The sequence below is a fragment of the Ursus americanus genome, chromosome 8 (genome assembly GCF_024610735.1).
Source record: "Ursus americanus isolate L20-20 chromosome 8, mUrsAme1.1.p, whole genome shotgun sequence".
Taxonomy (NCBI): Eukaryota; Metazoa; Chordata; class Mammalia; order Carnivora; family Ursidae; genus Ursus; species Ursus americanus.
The window spans coordinates 8,311,434-8,333,837 of NC_142134.1; the positions used below are offsets into that span (position 1 = coordinate 8,311,434).

At 39.8% G+C, this 22,404-nt stretch overlaps 1 protein-coding gene across 4 annotated transcripts in view; it reads left to right on the forward strand.

Annotated features, from left to right (window-relative positions):
* UNC5C (unc-5 netrin receptor C) overlaps positions 1 to 22,404 on the forward strand; it is a 341,321-nt gene that overhangs the window by 268,071 nt on the left and 50,846 nt on the right. For all 4 annotated transcript variants that reach the window (XM_045792166.2, XM_045792163.2, XM_045792156.2 and 1 more), the window contains exons 5-7: positions 6,916 to 7,096; positions 10,456 to 10,623; positions 13,285 to 13,449. In XM_045792166.2, coding sequence (XP_045648122.1) covers positions 6,916 to 7,096; positions 10,456 to 10,623; positions 13,285 to 13,449 — 514 coding nt within the window. The remainder of the gene's footprint in view (positions 1 to 6,915; positions 7,097 to 10,455; positions 10,624 to 13,284; positions 13,450 to 22,404) is intronic.

The window sequence follows — 22,404 nt, forward strand, 5'->3', positions numbered from 1 at the left end:
TTACTGTTTCTTGGGATTTCACATACAGTTATGTAAGGAGATGCACTGTGAAATTCCTTCAAATGGAACAATGTCACTTTATCTGGTGCTGTTGGTTTCTGGAGACACTGCATGAAAAAGATGTATTTTTTAACATAAAAATATAAATTTATAAAGATTTGTGTTGATTTCCCTTGCTGATTTAGACAACCTCTTACATGATAAACAGACTTATTCTCACACCTTGCAAGCACTTATCTGATTTGTCCCTTTCTTTCCCAGCACTTAACACCATGCCTCGAATGTAGGTACTCAGTGTTTGTAGAATGGAATTGAAAAAAAGAAGAAAAAAGGTGCCTACCTCTTTGCTTATTCAAAATTAAAGTTCTTGGGAAGCTGGATTTTAGGCCCAGACTTAGCATAATCACCTAGATTCTGTGTTTACCAGATAAAGTCTGCAATAATTACTCAAACCCCCTCTTTTACTTCTCCAGCAGACATACAGGTATAATGTGGGTTAGAGGTGTGTGCCACTTTCGGGGGCGCCTGGGTAGCGCAGTCGTTAAGCATCTGCCTTCGGCTCAGGGCGTGATCCTGGCGTTCCGGGATCGAGTCCCACATCAGGCTCCTCCGCTGGGAGCCTGCTTCTTCCTCTCCCACTCACCTGCTGTGTTCCCTCTCTCGCTGGCTATCTCTCTGTCAAATAAATAAATAAATAATATTAAAAAAAAAAAAAGAGGTGTATGCCACTTTCAAAAATGCCTTAGTTAAAACATGCTGGCCACACAACACTTTAGACTCAGAAATGATGCTGAGACATTGCGGGTCTCTAGCATAATTCTAGAGGTCCTCTTCTATCTTACGATTTCTCCAGTGAGTCCCTTTGGAGGCCAGGCCAGCTCTGAAGGATTTTACCTTAGGCAGGAAAGATTTGTGTTCTTAATCTCAAGTAGAACTAAGTTAGAAGGGATGTTTAAAATAGAGCTTACTAAATATATTTAATAATTTTTCCACTGAAAACAGCAACTTTATAGAGATCTAAAAATGTACATAACAGACTTGATCCCACTACATGTCTTGATTTCGTTCATATGTTCAGCAAATACTGAGCACCTACTATATGCTTGTTTAAGACCACAGGAATATAACACTGATCAAAAAATAGATCACAATTTGTGGAGCTTAAATTCTGGTGGAGGAGACAGCTACTAAGTAAAGTACAGACCACCTGAGATGGTGAGAAGTGCCGTGCCGAAAATAACAGAAAGAGGGTGAGAGATTGGGGGTATAGGCAGAAAGAGATGTTGCACTCTTAAAGGCAAATCAGGAAATGACTCACTAAGAAGGTGACATCTCAAGACCTGAAGAAGGGAAAGGAGCAAATTATGCAGATACTTGGGGAAGGGAGAGAAGATTGCAGGGAGGTTTACCAGCAGACTCAATATGCACAAGGCAGGGGCAGCACTGATGGGGGTGAGGACCACCAGAGGGGCCAGCAAGCTCAAAGGATGAGGTGGTCTCAGAGAGATCAGGGGTCCTGGTGATGCTGGGCCTGGTGGGTCCTTGTAAGGACTTTGGTTTTGACATAAAGCAAGATAGAGGGCCCTTGGAGGGCCGGAGATGAGGTGCCGCATGATCCAACTTCCAGTTGAAGGACCACCCTATAGACTGTCGATGGCCAAGGGGACAAGCAAAGGTAAGACAGGAGGTTGGTGCAATAATCCAAGAGGGAAATGATGGTGGCTTGAGCCGGGAAAGGGTGGTGGTGAAGGGACAGGAAGTGGTCAGATCCCAACATGCTGCTCTGACTTCCAGCGGGCAAAGAGAGAGGTAGAGAGGAGTCAAGGCTGAGTCTGAGGTTGTTGTCTAAGTAACTGGGAAGATAGAGTTGGCATTAACCAAGATGGGCAAGGCTGTGGGAGGAGCGGGGTTGGAAGTACAGTTGAGGAGGTCGTTCTTAGACACCCCAGTGGGGTTGAAAGAAGGCAGTTGGATATATGAGTCTGGAGTTCAGGAGCTGGGTCTAGACTGGAGATAAATTTAGTGTAGAAGACCTCTGCATGAGACTGGGTGAGCTCACCCAGGAAGTGAATATAGATAGAAAATAGAAAAAAAGAAGAGGTGCAGGGACAGAGCCTTCAGAGGGGAGCAGACTTCCACTCCAGGAAGCTGGGGGAGATGGAGTGAAATAAGACAAAAACCAGGAAAGTGCCCTGGCCAAGAAAGCAAGTGAGGAGGAAGGAGAAACCTGCCGGGTCCAACCCGCTGCTGAGTCATGTGAGTTAAGTGCTAACACCACACCAGTACATCTAACGAAGTGGCAGTGAGTGGTGACTTTGAAAAGAGCAGTACAGATGAAAGGGTGCAGGTGACTGTGCGTTAGAATAGATTCAGCAGAGATGAAGAGGACAGGGGAGAGAGAGAGAGAATCAACAAGCGTTCCAAGGCACAAGTAAGGAACAAGTGTTCCTTACTTTTGTAAGGTAAGCAAAGAAAGGTGGGGAGGACTACAGGCAGAAACAACTGGGGAGGGTTTGAAGTTGTGAAAAATACTTGCATGTCTGTATGCTGCTGGACATGATTATGTGTGGAGGGAATATGAATAATTTAAGAGACAGAGAGGAGCATTGCTGGGGCTTGCCCTTGACCAGGCACAGGAGTGGGATGCAGAATAGAAATGAGAGGTGACAGGTGGGAGCACGGACAGCTGACCAGTAACCAGAGAGAGGGTGCAGAATAGGGGTGGGGCGGTGGATAGTGGGAGTTGTGGAAGATGTCTCGTGATTGTCACTTTTCTCAGTGAAGGAGAAATCGTGGTCATCGGCTGAAAGTGAGGATAGAAAGGGAGGTAGTGTTTAGGGAGAGAGGAGAAGGTGTGAAATAGCTGTCTAGGAGGATGGGACCATGAACAGATGATGAAAATATAGTACGATTTTTTGGCAGAATCAGAGCCCATTTGTGTTGTGTTATCATGAGTTTCAGATAAGCCTACTCGACGTGGCTGTGCACAGCCTCGTTCTGCTGCAAGTCCCGAGGGTGGTGTTGGGGAAGAGCGGCCAAGTGAGCGCCTTAAGGAAGAAGAGGGACGGGGAGCCGAGGATTTAAGGCAAGGGATTGTTGAGAAGTTAGACATGGCCTTGAAAAGTGGTGAAGAGAGAGTATGAGAGGGGTGAGAGAGAAGACTGGAAAGTTTAATAGATTTGTGGGTCCTGGTGAAAGGTAGTCAAAATAGGGGTCCTCGGGGGACTAAACCAGAAAGACAAGGAAGAGTAGAAAGAGGTGATTACTGAACTTGGGTTTCAGAGGGGTTGCCATCCGTGGTAAGGACAAGGGCTAAACTGATGATTCTCCAACTTTAATGTGCATAAACCCCTGCCTTTCTTGTTGAGATGCACATTTTGACTCCATAAGTATAGGTGGGCAGACCTGAGATTCTGCGTTCCTGTCAGGCTCCCGGGTGACATAAGCGCTTCTTGTCTAGGGATCTCGTTTGAGAAGGACAATCAGCTAGCGTGGTACTCCTGAACCCTAGCAGTAAGTCACGGCCCCTTGAGGAGTTTAAAAAATATGGATGTTAGACTAGTCTTGACCGGTGAATCAGCGTTTCTCTGGGTTAGATTTAATTTCTCTGGATTGGATGTAGAATTGATATATTATGAACCTCCAAATTAGTCTACAGTGAGGCCAGGATTGAAAGTCTTTGGCTTGTAAGTGTGTCTTAGAGACCAAGATCCACGGCAGGAAGGAGTGCTGTGTAATTGAGAGGCCAAAATGTTGAAAGTGTCATGTTTGTGGTTATTAAAATCATTAGAAATTATGACAGAAAATGAGCTGGATAAAATGGCTGTGAGTCCAGAGGTCTGTAGATGACTGCAAAAAAAATAGAAAGTGGGTGACATAATCTGATGGCATGAGATTCAAAGCAAAGCTGTTTGGAGAGAATGGTCTGGAATAGACAGGGCAGAACAAGGAGGACAATATTTCCTGACCCCCAGGCCCAGTGTATGTTGTATTTGGGAAATCAAACATCCACACTTGAGAGAACTCCAGAAAAAAACACAGTAGTATCATGAATAGCTCGGTTTTAGTTAAAGAAAAATGAAGAAAACAATCTGAAAAGAGTTTGAAATGTTGGAGAATTTTGCTGCTTCTAAAGCAGCTTGGAAGGATGCCAAGACTTTTGCAGGGTGGGAGACGGAGATGGGCAGAGCAGCGTGAGGATTCTAGTGCAGGCGGTGAGCGATGACCTGGGCTGCTTGTGGAGATGTGGTCTCAAAGCAGGGTGTTTCGGCAGCTGGGAGTACTGGCATGAAGGGAACAGGGGGTAGGGGACTTACCGGAAGCTGGAGGAGCCCACAGCTCACCTTCCCATTCCTACGGCTATTTCTAAGCAGTGGCGAACCCTGTTTCTTTAAACGAAGGCGTTACAAGTGAGCCAGGTATGGAAAACAGAGCAAAGCTGAGCTTCTGGGGTTAAAGCCAGAGTTGGGGAGGAGGGCAGTGCTGCCCCCCAGGACCCTGGGGGCCTCCTCAGTACTTCTGGGGTTCTTCAGGGGCCCTTAAAACTCAGGTCATAGTCTTTGCTCCAGCACTAGCAAGAGACTCGAGAAAAATGTGGAGCGAAGTATTTGAAAGTAAAGATGGTTTACCCAATAATCATGGAGGTCTTTTTAGATCTTGTCAATTGTGCAGATTGCTCTTTTTCTTCCAAGTAATAAACTTTCAAATAAACAAGTGGTTTGCAGTATCCCTTGGGATCTCTTTATGCCACTTATGTTGAGGATTATATCACTGTTGTAAACTGATGTGATTAAAATAGAAGAAACCGTAGTTTTCAACCATCATGGGTTAGGCCGGATTCTCCAGAAGCAAACCACGATGCCAAGATTTGAATGCGAGACGTTATTTTTTTTATGGAAGCATTCATGGGAGTGAGAACCTTAGGTGAGTGGAGCAAGCTGGACAGAAAATGAGAAGCCCAGTAAGTGTGGACATTCAGGTGACACTTCAAGGAAATAGCGTCAGCCTCATCCTGCAGGGAAGGTCTAGAGAGTAGCAGCTCAGATTCTGACCCCAGTTGGACACGAAACATATTTCCACACCCACGAGACAATGGCTGGGGGGAGGTTGTGGGGCAGAGGAGCTGTGAACCCCTAGGCATTTCCAGGAAGAGTTCAGGAGTCTGAAACCCATCTTTCAAAGAAAGAGTAGCACTTATGGGTCCTTGAAAGAAAAGTACTAAGAGCACACACACACACACACAGTGAATACAAAACCAACAGCGCCTTCTGTAAGTGGAAAGCTCTCTTTAGAATGGCATAGACATGCCTACATAAAGATTAGATTAAAAAATTAATGTCTGCTTTCAATTATCATCAGATAATTAATGGTAATTGGTAATTATCAAAAAACTTCGTAGTGGTATGAATTTTGCTACCTTCCCTCTTGCACTTCTAGCGAGATCATGCTACAGCACACATACAGCCAAAGTTTGAGAAAATCCAGGTCAAGAGAGTATGACTCTCTGACCAGGTATATATCCAAGCATGGCCCTGACCGAATGTGCTGTCTGTATTTGGAAACAAAATGCATGTTTTCAAATTCCACTGTTTTAGGTGGATTCCATTCTGTTTCTCACTACCGTGGTCTAAATATCAAGAACGTTTTGCCATTTCAAAATTTGTATCACTACAAATAGTTGCTCTTATCTACATCCTCATACGTTTATTTCAGAATTGTGGTTGGTTTTTGTTTTTCCCTTTAAATTGTGGCCTCTCTTCTAAGGATTAGAGGAGCATTATTTTAGAGTCCCTATGTTGAATGTAATTTAGAGCTGTACCACGTCAAACCCACTGACAGATTCAGAGATTAATTTCCAGACCTCTTGTGGTGCTGGAGAAACTCCTTACGATTTCAAAAATGGCAACACTATTGACTCTCTGCTGCTAAAGATTACTTGTATCCATTATCCCATCACTGCAAAAGAAAAGTTTAAGTGTAGCAAATATCAATTTTGTTTTGCTTTATAGAAAAACCCGTGCATAGGGGGGGGAAAAAGCAGCAGCAGCAATTTATAGAACAAGAAATAATTTATCCTCCATAAGGAAAAGCTTATACAGCTGTATCTCCCTCCTTTCAATCTGTAAGGATAACATTGCTGTTGCAAAATTGATGTTATTTACATAGAAAAAAATAGTTCAGTAGTTTTGAACAGTCACGTATTAGGTTAGGCTCCCCAGAAGCAAACCATGAGTCAAAGGTTTGAGGCTAGTGATCCACAAAAGGAGAGCTTTTACTATAATGTATATGCTGTTTGGATTATATTGAAAGTTGGTACAAACCCTTTTTTTTCTCCAAGTATCTTGGCTGAAATGCATCTCCAAATATGTGTTTGTTACATTTTAAAATAAGTGCATTTTGGGGGAAATTTAATCCATATGTTTCAGCAAGGTTACACGTAAATCATCCAAACGTTGGTTTATTACAGCTACATGATGTCTAAGATGCCTTTTGAGCTTTTTTAATAGTCTTTACATTCTTTCGTGAAAAGCAGCGAGTAAGTTGCCAAGAGTAAACAAATCGAATAGCAAAAGGTTTGAGTTCGGTTTGAAACGCTTAGCCTATTATTTTTGATTGGGTTCTGAACTTGGCAGTGCGTATTCCCTGTTCCTGCCCGCGGGGCGAAGTGAAAACAATTTAAACACTGTATTTCCCAATTGGTTCATTGACATTTGAGAATAATGGAGTACAGACAGAATCAGCATGTTTGGCAGGTGAGTGATACTTAACATGACCTCAGAAAGTTACTTCCTCTCCGTTTGCAGAAGTTCAGAGCCTGAAGCAAAACGTTATACAATTTATAAAGCACAAGTTAGGACAGACAGCCACTGAGGGATCCAGACTGGGGATTTATCTATTTCTCTTGTGCTTCTTTAGGTGGAATGGCTGAAAAATGAAGACATAATTGATCCCGTTGAAGATCGGAATTTTTATATTACTATTGATCACAACCTCATCATAAAGCAGGCCCGCCTCTCAGATACTGCAAACTATACTTGTGTTGCCAAAAACATCGTTGCCAAGAGGAAAAGCACGACTGCAACTGTCATAGTCTACGGTGAGTGGGCTGTCCGAGTCTCAATCTAGTTCATGTCAAACTACCGTGTCTCGTTTTAATTTAAAATGTCCAGGAGAGGCTCTCTCCCAGCTTCCGGCTCTGATGGTGAGTTTTACCTGCTTCCCTGATACTCATAGAAAGACTAGGTTTGGACATTCCTAGCCTTTTGTCAGTGAGCTTATGGGGAAGATGAGGGAAATCTACCTGAGTGCCTGCACCGGAGCCAGCGGATGTCCCTGCCTCTCTAAGCCCCTTCCCGCACCCCCCTCCCTGGACCACCCAGATCCAGAGCGAGTTTGGAGATGCCTGAGTCAGCCTGCTCATATGTCTGTGGGCCTTGGCTCAGTCAGGTAAACACATCAGAGCAGCGTTGACTTCCTGGGATTTGCTTCGCACGCTCCCTCCGGGGAACTTAGAGTGAAGGCAAGTGCTGCTATTGCCCTGGCCCTCATCCTAACCACGTGGCAAGGTTCAACGTAATGATTTCTTCCAGAAGCTTCCCTTCCACTCTCTGGTCCTTTCTAGTCCAGCTCATCTCCAACGGGGCCTATCCTTTCTCCAGAAATACCCAACAGTGTTGCTCCCGATTTCACTCTAGCATGTGATGCTTTTATTTCTCTGTGCTTTTTAGTGCTCGGTTGTCTTCAGGCATTCAATGGGTACTTTCATTTCCCCAGTTGTGCGGTAAGCTCCGTTATAGACGGAGAGGCTGTGCAGTCTGTTCATGCCTTTCTCACAGTGTTGGACGGACAGAAGGTCCTCATATTCTTGATGATTTATTGTATCAAAGGTAACCCAGCATCCCTGGGAAGTATTCGGAGGGTATGCCAGCTCTTACACGAGATGCCTGTGTCACACCACCCGCTTAGAACTTAAGGAAGCTTCTCATGGCTGCGTTAGTGGTAAAGGACATTCCAGGGGCCTTCGGGTCTGCGTGACTAGGAAGGAGGGGAGCCATTGGCCAGTATCTGGCTCGTGGTACTTACTGCAGATCGTGCCCTTCAGATGGGTGTCCTCATGCTGTGAGGAGTTATGAGAAACAGGAGCCACTGTGATGTTCCAAAGGCTGAATATGGTGACACTTTAAATCCCTTGTTTTCGTTACAAGACAGATACAGACAATTTTTTAATCCTCTGAGTACTCTGAGGCTGAATTTTCTCGTCAAGATAATGGCTCTGTTAAATTGTAAGCAGTTGCCTCTCTTCAGTCGCAATGAAATGATTCCTCTTTTTGTCTTTCTCTAAACCAGCTGAAGGACTTGATTAACAGCATTTGAAGGGCAAAAGAGAAATGAGCCCATCACAGCACGTAGTAATCATAGATAACTAATGAAGACAGACTCTCTGTGTATGCTTTATATAGATGTTTAATATACATGCAAATCTCTTTTCCTATGTATAGCGGGCTTGCAATATCTATAAATACAAGCTGCCCATTGTTTTTAGAAAGACTCAAACACAAGGATCTTGAGCATTTTGAGTTCAGAGAACAGCATTGGACTAGAGGTCAGGAGGCTTGTGCTCTAGGACTAGCTTTCCGACTAACTGACCTTCAGTCGGTCACTTGACCAGGATGCTAGGAGCCCATGTCTCCTTCTCTGTAGAATAAGTGAATAAGTCTGGGACTTTCACATGCCTTTTTTCTTCTAGAAGTTTATGACTATTCATTTCTCATAAAAATCCTACCAGAGCAGTACATGTATACCATAACCCCAAATATTGGCCTGCCAGTATGCTTGTAAGCAATTTATACTGACAGTTCCATGACATCTGGTTTTGTAAAGCTGGGCAGGTTAAGTTGCTTTTTGGAACACAGACTGAAACTCAACCTATCAACCATCTGTTTGTCGTTTTCATGGCCCCATAAAGTAAGTTGTCTAAGGCTCATAGATGAGACTCACCAGAAGTCCACAGCAAAACATACATCTAATGGGTACTTCATTTTCAAGTCTGTTGTGTATATGTATTTATGTTAGTATCATTTTTAGATTGAAAATATGTATCTGTTAAAGAAAATTTGGGAAACACAGAAAAGATCAAAGAAGAAACTGCCCAGAAGCCTGTCATCTTGCCATCCAGAAACAGCTTTCAAAAAGATTGATATGCATACTACTGGTATTTTCTATGGATAGATAAGATTTTAAAATAAGGGGTATAAATATATTTTTTACTTAGAACATAATGTTGAAATACTCATGTATTATTAAATAGACTTCTCTAGCTCCATTTTTAATGGCTGTCTAGGTGTCAATCACAGGAACAGGCATCTACCTTACCATTTTCCTGTTGTCGAACATTGCAGTTGTTTACAATTATTTATCTTTATATAGAAAATAACTGCGATCAAAAAGCACTCTTGTCTGTGTCTGTCTGTATAACACATTCATGATGATTTCCCATTGCGTAGGTTTCGAGGAGAGGAGATGACGGGCATATGACGTGCACCTGTAAGGTGTGTGCTGCCTGAACGTCTAGCACTCTTCTTCGTGATCAGGAAGCAGACACGCATTCTCATTGTGTCAGGTTTTAAGTACGAGCGAATAATTTTTGTTATCAAATGCTTAATTACAAGAATTGAATCTAAACTCACATTATGTAAGGACTACAATATATCAGAGTTTTTTTCTAGAGGGAGATCTCCAGAGGTGAATAGTGAACGTAGCATTAGAATGTAGGTTTTATAGTCACACCTATCCTGAACTCTCCATCAAACACTGTAGTGACCCTTTACACACAGCATGGGCGTCCATTTCAATTACATAAACTAATTGCCAATTCAATCGAATAGCTACTCAATTAGTTGAATATCTAACAATATTAAGACTTTATTTTTTAACCAGGTTCGCTGGGTTAGTGAAACTGACTAAAAGTCCTTAAAGAGTTGTAAAGTTTGCGTATGCTAAAGAAAACTAATCAGTCATCTGCTATTTAGAAAAAGCTATGTGATTTTATTCAATTCTCACACTTCAGATCCCCCTGCAGCCTTGGCATAAGGAGGTAAACATTTATTATTTGAGCTAAGCTGTCAAAAATAATTTCTGGAGCTTGACTAGGTAAGGGGAATATATATATTTTAGGGAACACTAGCCAAGGAAAATAGAACCCGGTTCTATTTAGTTTTCTGAGTAGGTGAGTAAATTTGGGTAGTTCATTTTATTTATCTCTATGCTTAGATTCTTCCGCTCTTTGATAATATTTTGAATGAATGATGCCTCAGGTCTCTTCTAGCTTTGAAATTTTTGATTTTTTTTTATGTTCACTTAGCAGATGAGTTTTTGTTTACGTGTGGTGTGTGGTTTGTGTGTCTGCATGTGCGTGAACATACATGTAACTCGCATTTTGTATTTACCTCCTTCCAGTCAATGGTGGCTGGTCCACCTGGACAGAGTGGTCTGTGTGCAATAGCCGCTGTGGACGAGGATATCAGAAACGCACAAGGACCTGCACCAACCCAGCACCACTCAATGGTGGTGCCTTCTGTGAGGGGCAGAGTGTGCAGAAAATAGCCTGTACCACCTTATGCCCAGGTAAACAAACCAGGGTTCTCATTCCAGACGTGTCCTCCCATTCTAGGAATATGTTTTAGGGGATATACACAAAGCCTTATTCTTGACCTGAATGTGTAATAAAAATTATTTATATCCTTCATATCATTCGATGCTTACATTGCTGAGAAATCAAGTATTTTTCCCCCAAACAGTACTTAACTTTATTACCCAAACATGCAAAACAGAATAAAACGGGAGATTAAACACTTAGGGACAGAATCCCTCTCTATTACTCAACAAACTGCTGGAGCCAAGATTATAGGGTCTATAATTCAAGGGATTTAGGCAGCACTGAAAGCCACACATTTTAGGAATAACAACCCTTGATCTTCAGACAGTCATGGAAATTATTGGAATTCAAATGTAGAAAATGTTTTAGACTGAAATATTTGATATTTGGTGTCAGTTTCTGGGCAAGGGCAAATAAAACATTTGGAATGAATTAAAAGGAAGGCAAAGCTTTGTGACACATGGGCTGATGGGTTTTGAAAATACAATGCAGTCGGCTCTGTTATCTGCACTTGTTGGCCGCCTGTTTTTGTGAGTTACCTGCAGTGGCACCTGTCGCGAGGTTACGTCCCTCTGCCGCTGAGCATCTTTTTGGGCCGTCTCATATCGTCCCCAGCTCTTAGCCTGGGCAAATCGAAGGTGATAGTTGCCAAAACCAAAACCAACTAAAATACGCAATTACATATTAAAAAGTTAAGCCAAAATTCTTTTGAAATAATCCATAAATTTAGCGCATTCCATTGGGGTAGCTGTTACGTTGTCAATTTCATTATTTATTTATTTGTATTTTATTTTATCTTTTTGTGATTTTGTTATTTAGAAACAGTCTCCTCACTTCCCTTTATTTAGGCTACCTTTTGTCTTATCCATCCTTTAATATATGGTTTATCAGAGATGGGCTGTAGGAATGAGCTGGAGAGAAAAATATCATCTATATTTTATATTTCCAGGTGTCCATTTTTCAATATCCAAACAGTATCCTACACTGCATCTTTTGAGAGATTTTATTTAACAAATTTTGACACTTCGCTGGGTTTAGAATTTCAGTATTTTACCTTATACTCTCCTGTATTTTATCTGGGTATTGACTTCCACAATTAAAAATGCATTGAGCATTTTGAGTTGAAATAGAAGTGTGTGTGTGTGTGTGTTTGTGTGTGTGTGTAGACACCTTGTGATGATCCAGGTCTTTTCTCCAAATATCTGGGAGTTGCTTAAATAGCCAACTCTGGATGATTGAAATATTAATGCTTCCTTCATTTTTTTATATGGGCATGTTTATATCTCCATACACATTATACGTAATATATATATACACAATAATTTGAATATGAAATCATATCGATTTCCTAAACTATGTAGACTACTAAAATTGATATAATTTCTATGAATATATAAGTGTAAGATGTTATGTATATTAGCTGTTCAGTAAATGATGTTTGGCATTGTTTATGCTGAATTCTGGATGATCATAATTGTGTATTTCGGGAAACTTTTTATTTAACTGATTTTTAATATTCTTGTCCTATTTATGTAAGAATTTTTTAAGAATGCATTTTAAGTGTGACTTTAGTGAGACTTACTGTATTTTTTTTCAACTTAGAATTTAAATTGTGTGTGTTTAAGATAGCGATTTATCAGCTCAGTATCACTGAGATTACTAACAAGCCAGCAACAAAAATTAGAGAGAAAGTTAGTCAATTCTAAATGACTGAATCCCAGCGAAAAATTAGGAATGTGTGTAAATATTTGTAAAATAAAATTACTAATATCTATATCATCAAATAATGGCATAGAATTATTATATATGGAAATATAATATGGAAATAATATATGGAAACTAATATAGTCATTTCAACAAAGCATTGAAGAAGGTCTCAACAGAATCAAGATGCCTGGATAAAAAAATTAAATGAAAAGAGTATTTAAGACATGGATGGATGATAGATACATAAGTAGATAGATGATAGATAGATAGATGATAGATAGATGGATGGATGATAGATACATAAGTAGATAGGTGATAGATGATAGATAGATGATAGATAGATAGATAGATAGATAGATAGATAGATAGATAGATAGAGAGATAGATAGATATACATAGATAGGGATGGATGGATGGGTGGATGGATGGGGGGGTCAGTGAGTGGATAGACACACTTCTTCCGCATTGTACTAACCTCTTCTCCATATTGCCCCACAAGTTTGCTCGCACTGCCCACATGACAGTGTGCATGAAGAAATTTTGAATCCAAAAAGAAGTCCCCTAATTTTCAATGCAAAATCCAAAAGCTTTCCTTTTACTAGAAGGAAAGGCACCATCATGATCTACTTTTATGTGCCTCCTGGTGACAGCTTTGTTTCTGTGTCTCCCTTTAAGTGATTCCTTGGCTTGGTCAGTAAGGACGCAGTCACACCCCCAGGAAGAAAAGTTCACAGAACCCTGATGGTGCATGTTGCGCATGCTCACTTCCCAGCCCTGGACAAGAACACAGTACTCCTTGATGGGGCATTTTCTTCAGTTTTCTGTTTTGTGTTATTTATACATGAGCTCTACTCCTTTCTCCCCTCAAGTAGCTGCTTCTCCCTCTGACCTTCTGCTGGTTTTTGTGTGTGTGTGCGTGGCAGTGGATGGCAGGTGGACTTCATGGAGCAAGTGGTCTACTTGTGGGACCGAGTGCACGCACTGGCGCAGGAGGGAGTGCACGGCGCCCGCCCCCAAGAACGGAGGCAAGGACTGCGATGGCCTCGTCTTGCAATCCAAGAACTGCACTGATGGGCTTTGCATGCAGAGTAAGTCAATTTAAGCAAACAAAAGACAGGTGCGAGGCCCGAGGTTTAACCATTTGGATTTCTTGGAAATATCAGAAATTAAGAATTCTGAACAACAACAACAAAAATGCAGTAATATGCCAGTATACTAGCTCTGTCTCAGAATTGAAAGAACTGATCTCTCAGGAACCAGAATGAATAACCGTCTAGTCAACAAATGGAATACACAGTATTGCGTTTTCAGGAGCAAGGAGTGATTTAGTCATATCCATGGGAAAACTGTCACTCTTTCTAGACCAGGGAACCATTCCTTAGTTTTATTTGAATGCATAAAAGGGTACCCTAAACTCTTCCGAGTAGAATCACATGACTTCAAAAAAGTAAGCTATTTATTCCTAATTCATGGCCGTCACCGAACCAATGTCCATGAATGTAAAATACATATAAAGCACAGGAAATGGTCCTGCAGACAGATTTACCAATTTACAACAGATCCTTAGTGGGAGCATCTCCACAAGTCCTTGAAAATGCTAGGTTTGTGTTAATGCTTGTTTAAAGGAAATAATGTTAATAAAACAAAAATTTTAAAAATGGGTGTAGAAGATTGGCTCGGGAATATAATGGGGGAGTAGGCTAAATAGTCCCCATTTTTCATGACTTCGTTTCTTAGCTCTTCTTAATGAAATGGTATTTTGATTGCACACTCTTATCCCTTTAACCGAGGAGCCCTTAGATATACAAGTTTTAGCATCTTCCATGATCACCAATTAAGGTAGTAAGAATTATTCTGATATCACAGCTACAGAGATGAATGGATCAGACAACATGGTCTCTTTGGATCTTAACTAAGAGCCGCCGATGTTGACATTTATTATAACATATGACAAATTGCTTGCAGAACACAAGCAACCCCATATATTTGTGTAGAAGTGTTTGTATTTATCATTTAAAAATAAAATATTTCACTTTCACCACATTGATGAAATTCTGTTTACCTTCCAGTGTCTAGATACACAAGGACCTTGAAAAAGAAACCTTACTTAAAATACAAATAAGTAATTACGTTGCTGACACAGAATAAAAATTCAGCAGGCCTCTTATTTTTCTGTCCGCAGTATGTCGCGTTCTTTGAGAACTGGCAGCTGCTGCGTGTAAAACACAGCTTCTGGTTATGATTTGCAGACTGCTGCTGTGTACCTCACCAAGTCTGTATTGGAGATGCAAGAATGAAAAGAATACAGCTGCTTTCCTATCCGTTAATCCAGAGATACAGGGTTTGTTCCTCTAGGCATGAGTTTGAGATGAGGATTAAAAAAAAAACATAGCACACACCAAGTTATTCTTTAAGATTTTTATAATTTAATTTCTTCCTTTAGTGGAAAACAGATTGATTCATGTGATCAAAAAGTAGCAATATTTGAAGTCTCTCCCTCTCTCTCCCTCTCTCTCTCCCCCGCTGTCCCTCATCTCTCTCCCTTTCTCCCTCTTTCAATACTGCATTTCAACTTTGGGTGATTTAACACCTACTGGTTCTATTGTGCATATTTTTAAATTCCCAAAGCAACCTATTTAACAGGAAATACAACGCTGCAAGATGGAACTTTGGGCCTTTAATTGGTTACACAAAATGACATCTACTAAATTATGACATTTGTCAAATACAAACATGAAATATTCAAATTAAGACTTACATGACATAGCATCCCTGTAGCATCTAGCTTGTTTCTTATGGCACTAATAGAATTTTTTTTTTTATGATTGGATATTTGTCAGTAATGATGGCATGAAGTGGTTGTATAAATCAGGAAGGGGAATAACGCTACAAGACAGGGTTTTGTTGTTGTCTTTTGTTTGTTTATTTTTTTATAAAGTCTCTTGTTAGACTGAAACATTTGAGTATTTGGATTAAAATAAGTCAGTTAACAAACTGAGGGCTCCAGAGGGGAGGGGGTGGGGGAATGGGATAGGCCGGTGATGGGTAGTAAGGAGGGCACGTATTGCATGGTGCACTGGGTGTTATACGCAACTAATGAGTCATCGAGCTTTACATCAAAATAAAAAATAAATAAATTAATTAAGATACTGGCAAAAAAAAAATAAGTCAGTTAAAAAGTTACTTCCTTTTACAATTCTGATTTGCTGTAGTAACAGCCCTACTAAGTCAAACTCTTTCATCTGGCCTCCTCTATCTACTCTAGTGCGACAGAAAATTGTAGTCTGTGCTATCGATTTCCTCAGTGATAAAAACCACAGAGATAGTGCTGCACAGTGTAATGATAGTATTTTACAGTGAAAGTTATAGTTTCTACTTACCAGTAAACTGGGTGTTTCTGGCACAGCATTGCACCAAAGTCTTGCAAAGAAATAATACTGCTCTTGGTCCTTATTTTGGAAAACAAAGGCTTTCTAATAGTGAAAGTACCCAGCTTGCAAGAAGGACAAGGTCAATATTAAGAAATAGAATGGAGGTAGAAAAGACAGCCTGGAAGTTGCAATTGACAATTAGGGGTTATCATTTAGCATTTATATACTTTTGAGAATGAGTGTCTTTGAGGCATTAATAGTCTTTCATCAACATTGCAATGTTTACTCAAAATAAAGCTAGTTACCTTTGAACCAAGTTTACAATACCTCTGAAACTGTAATCCTAGTTGAAATTGTATGCAGATGATTTTGAGATAAATGTAGATATACTGCTAGGTAGGAGAAATTCAGAGTTTATAATAGAGGTCAGTAGAATTCAGAAACCTAGATAATGTAGTGTAGTATATTTTAAAAGCCAAATTGATACTTAAGAGCAATACAATGTGAAATCCTCAAAATAAAGTAGGAACTCAAACTACCGAGGTAATTGCATGAATGGATACCAGAATAATTCAGAGGGGCATTGGCCATAGAGGTAGATCCTAGGGATTGGGAGTTAGAGTTTTTGTTTTGGCACAGAGGCAGAGACCCAGAATTTGCACAAGCCTGAGGCCAAGAGTTGAAATCTAGAGCCCTCTGAATAAAGCTGGCTCTCATAAGTGGCTGCTCCCACCATGAAAAACAACTAGAAGATTTTTACCCACCAGCCCAGGGAAGCCACAAGAAAATTCATGACAGAGAAAATAAAAAATGAAATCTTCACTTAAATAAAACCTATAGTAAAACCACAATCCTACACTGAGATCTGCCGTGGAGTCTCAGATCTAGTACTAAGGAAATAAAAAACAAAGGATATGTAATTAACATAATTGGTGAAACTTCTAGGGTACCAGGAGAAGCAAGCAACAAGCCGTTCTGTTGAGTTCTTTCCACAACCTGAGTGCATTGGTCTCAGACAAAAATAGCCCACTCCTGGAAATGAGATTACAATATGAAGTTTCACATCACCCAAGGGAACAGTCCGCTGCAAGAGAGAGTGCACAAAACAGTGAGTTACTTAGCACTCTCATAACACGGACTCGGAGCAGTCTGAGTGAGACTATAGCATAATAAAAGTAAAAAGAAAAACTGGCATATAAGCACAAATGCAAGAATAGAACATTGTAAAAAGGACAGACACATTTGGGGAAAAATCAAATGAATGCCTAGAAAGGTAAACGACTGAAAGTTAAAACTCAGCAGGAGATTAAAAATCAAATCAGAGACAACTTTGGATACAGAGGAAGGGAAAATTAGTCAACTGGAATGTAGATCCCATGAAACCTCTCAGAACACAGGGAAGAAAGATAAAGTAAGTGATTATATAAAAGAGAGGTTAAAACACATGTAGAAGAGAATGAGAATATCCAGATTTGCTCAAGAGAGCGAAATTTAAAAGATTTTCAGATAATCAAAATAGAGAGGGCTTACAATTCACAAACTCTCACTGAGTAAACTACTAAAAATATAAAATAAAAATTGATTCTTTAAAAAAGAGAGAGAGACCAATGAAGAGGCAGAAAATAAAATGAAAATAAGATGGAACTAAATTATTGACAACCTTAACAGGGCATATGGGGAAGTGTGATGCGAGTTAAAATTTTCTAACTTCCATATAGTGTTCAAAAAAAATAAGTAACACTATTTGCATTCAATTCTGTTGATTCACATTTACCAATTAAAATATTAAGATTGACTACACACATAAAAGGTGGATGTGTAAATTCAAACTAAGATTTTTAAGGGCAGGAAAGGAACAACAACAACAGAAAACCATGGTACGTGAAAACAGTAATTAAGATGGTATAGACCAAGGATCATCATATGTCAGGGGTAACAATGTAAATGAGTTAAATTTACCTGTTAAAGGAGGTTCAAAATTGTAGTAGAAAATCCCGCTTTATACTGTTTAGGAGAGACATACTTAAATCCATAATTATAGAGAAAGATTGAAAGTTAGGAAGTGGAACTTACAGTATAGCGCAAACCTTATTTTAAAATAGCTTTGACTGGGGCGCCTGGGTGGCACAGCGGTTAGGCGTCTGCCTTCGGCTCAGGGCGTGATCCCAGCGTTATGAGATGGAGCCCCACATCAGGCTCCTCTGCTATGAGCCTGCTTCTTCCTCTCCCACTCCCCCTGCTTGTGTTCCCTCTCTCGCTGGCTGTCTCTATCTCTGTCAAATAAATAAATAAAATCTTTAAAAAAATAATAATAAAATAAAATAAAATAAAATAGCTTTGACTATCTAATTAGGCCATTAGTAATTGAGTTTAATCTCCCATTACGCCCAAGTAACATATCAGAGATTGGTTTTGCTCGTAGTTTTAATTTAGGTGTTTATTTTTCTTAGACTCTATAGTTTTTAGAATATTTAATTTTCTACTGAGTAATTAATCAAAAATTTTCTAAATTGTTTACCACACTCCCAGTTTTGTGTTTAAAACACTTTAGGAAATATGTGGTTCCCCAACGCCAAATGAAATTTGTCATCAAAAGTCTTCAAGGGTTTCTTACAAGATTATTGGATATTTTAAAGGTATAATAATCCTGAATGTTAGCAAATGTACGAAGTGAAGTCTCTAGTATTTCACTAATGGGAATACAAATTTTTACAATTATTTGGGGAAGCAATTTGACAGTATGAGTTAAGGGCTTTAAAATTGTTTATACCCTTTGGTCCAGTAATCCTACTTTAATGAATAAATTTTAAGAAATTAATCTAAATACCTAAGAAGATATATGCCAAATATGCTTTACATTCTTTGTAATTTGCTGTTAAAAAAAAAAAAAGCAAAACCTGAAAATCCAGTATTAGAGCCGTGGTTAAGTAATAATGTGGCACTTACATAAGGTGGAATATGATACAGCCACTAAAATGTTTATGATGGTTTAACATGGAAAAGCAGAATATGGACTTACATATGCATTTAGTCATAACTATGTAAAGGTAAGCTTAGGAAAAAGATGAATGAAACGTGTGCATTTATTTTTGGCCAGTGAGATTTCTTTCTTTTTCAATATGCTTTTTATTCACCATGTTTTTTATACTTGGCTTTTCATTATGTTTGTAATTGTAAATGACTTTCTGAAAAAGAGATGAGGATTGGCTAGAACAACTGTGTGATCCTGGAAGCAGGAATCTTGGGATTTGAGATATAACAATATCCACTGACTCGTCCTAGAAAATTGGTCCCATTGATTCAAATTAGATTCGATTAAAATTTGATTACCAAAATGTATTTGCATAAAAGACTTGCATAAACCCTCGTTGTATAAAAACCCTGGGTGGCAAGAGTTACTTACAGCTAGTAAATCCAGGGTATATATATAAAAGGATTTCAGAGGCATGGGGATTTGGAAGTGAGTTAGAGTTCTGCATTATTTCCTAGTTGCCTATTATGTACATATCACTCTGTCCTTGCAAGCACACTTATTCTTAAACTGTTTGATGAATTGGATTCATTATGAGATGCTGTGTAATTTCATTTGTGAAACAAGGTCATGGTCTTTAAGCAATTTCAGAAGCTCCACTAAATTTTTTAGGCCATCCACACACATTAGTTGATACTGATGTGTAACATTTATCATGTATGTTACACTGGATATACGCTCATTGGCCTGAAAACGTAGTTCCTACACTGGAGACCCTACATTCAAATTAAGAACTCAAAAATTTGTGTTATTTCACTGGAATGTATTATTAAAGAAGACATCAGAGTTGATTATTGTCCCAGAAAGAAGTTGGACCTTTTTGGTTTATAAGTGCATTGCTCATTTAAAAAATAAATAAATAAAAATAAAAAATAAAAAAACTGGACACCTTAAGTATGCTAAATGGTATAGATTGCATCCAGCAAGAAAGGGTAGATAACTTGGCACATTTTTGACTATTGAAAATAAATACACATGCCTGATATGAGAAACTTAACAGATTTCCCTTAATTAGTATTAATAATACTACACAATAGTGTTATCTTATTCAGAAGGTCTGTTATGCTGTTTGCCCATTTAGGTTTCTTTATATCATTTCTAAAATTATATAAAAGCAGCCCCTGGTTCTGCAATACAGTTTTGAAACTGGATTTCCAGAAAATGATTCCAGGCACAGAGAAAGAGAGAGAGAGAGAAAGGGGGGGGGGGGGGAAGGAGAGAGATTGAGGGAACAGTGGACGCAGAGAGAATAGAGATACAGAAGAAAAAAGCACTTGAAAATCTCCAAAAATGCTAAGCCGATAACCGTGTTTACCTTTTATGTTGAAATACAATGATATTACCGAGACCTAATACCTTTCAACTTTTGTCATCTCTGTAATGAATTTCTGGTAAGATTCACTTTGTCATGGTTGGCATATATGGTTTAATCCATGCTTGCCTCTTCCTTTAGCAAACAGCAATCCAAAACTGTATACGCAGCTTGATCCGGAAGTGGTGCTTCATATGTATTTATGAATATACTCAGATTACGACATGAGACTGCAGCTATTCCTCCAGACTTGAGTTTTTAATCCCATTCGCAGATTAGAGTCCCACATAGGGATATGTCACGGTTCAGATCGGAATTTAGAATTAGTTCTTGCCAAGAAGAGTTTATGCCACAGTAGACAAATTAAAAATAACAATTTACAAATAAGAACTGCCTGGAATTGCGTCTGCATCAGTGAACTTCCTGACTTTGGGAAATTAGAATGTTATGCGGTCTGCAAATTTAGCACTTTCTACTCATTAAAAAATTTGCATGTCACATAGCGCTTCCATGAATTCTCACATACAGAGGAAGTGGCAGAACTCTGTGCAAATTGTGGTGTGGACACACTGCATACCAGGACCCCTGGAATCCTAGGTGCCTTTAATGTGGGGAAATAATTTACCTTACAAATAGTCTCTTCTTGACTTGAGAATGATGTGTTTATAACCGCCCTGTAGGCATTTGAGGAGGTGCTAGTCAGTTTCCAGTGAGATTCTTGTCAACACAGCAATTTGATAGGAAAGCGTAATTGTGAGTGTCAGACAGTGAGTGCTTCTATCTACAGTTCGGAAGAAGCTGATGTCATAGGTGTGTTTGCATCATCCTTGGTATGCGTGCTGTCCCAGCTGGCAGGTAAATAGTCTGGACGAGGACTGGCTGCCCAGCGCAGCGCTCTGCCGCCTCCCGCCTCCGGTGTAGTAAGTGCCGTTTGCTTTAGCGTCTTTCCCTTCTGGTAAAACATTTTCCTGTTTTTGAGAGCAGGGATGTGGTTAGAACGTTTAGCCCACAGAAACCTGCTGAACACCTCTGGGGCCCCAAGCCAGTCAGTGTGAGAGGCCAAGGGCAAGGCCTTCAGCTGCTAGGATGGAAAGGAAACACCGAGGGAATCAAGAAGGGTGCCAGCTTTCACAACCGCAGCAAAGCCTAGACGCCTCCAAGGTCACGTCCGTGCCGGGCCACGGCTTTTGCTATAGACTTCCTTTTGCCTGAAACTCAGCTGCTAGGGTGATGGTACCCTACACATCAGCCTCTCCTTCAGCACTCGTCCTCATTTTACCTTTTCTGTCAGGCGTCTTCACCACCATGAATGACAGCAGCATCGCCTGTGAATTTGACACTGTATTACTCTTTAGGAGGGTGTCTGTTGCTTTAGAAACACTTAGGCAGCTGATCCGCAGGTTTGATTTGACTCAACTGTTGGGTGAAATTTCAGACGTTTCTTCTTCATCCACTGTGAGTCACGAGAGAAGGCTTTTACGCCCTGGGATGTTGATTCCCTGCTGCTCATTTTCAGAAGGGCGTGGCTGTTATTTTGTGAGGCGTGGCCCGCTGTCCTGTGAGGCTGGGGGAGGGGGGTTACCGTGGCGATTTAGATAACTGACATCAGTGACAAGCAAATGTTCTTTTCAATTTTTGTTGTCATGTCCTAGGATTTATGTATTCATTTACTTGGAGTTCCTTAAGCCCCTGTCAATAAATAAACCCTCAAAAGAGTGGTAAATTATAATAAATGACCGTGAGCGTCTTTGACAGACCTGACCTTTGACATCATTAGTGCAGTCCTGATGGGCTTGCTAGATAAGAACCAACCTAAAAGGAAAAAAACAAAATCTGGACATGTTTATTTTGAATGGCCCTTGAGATTTTTAATAAGAGCATTTGCATCGGAAGAAATGTGAGAAAAATCACATATTTTGGCTGTATGTAAAGTCAGCGGCAAGAAAGATCAAGCAGTCAGGTCACGGAGAGGGGAAAATCCATGGGGAATAGAGATTTTTCTAATGCTAGGATCATAAAAATAAGGACAGATCTTATGAAGTGGTTTGGTAAACTTCACATGCTAAATTAATACCCTAAAACTAACCAGATACTTGATGATTTAAAAACATGCACTTTTATAGAACACGCTTAATGCTCTTATAAATTATAATTGAGTTATATCATATTTATAACTTACACACTAGCCCCCATATAAGATACAAATTAATCCTCTATTTTATTTAATCCTCACGGTATCATAAAATCTGTTTACATGTATTAAGGTCATAGACACAGCTCTGTGTTAAAATATATTGAGTAAAATTTGGGGACAAGCAGGAACACCTTA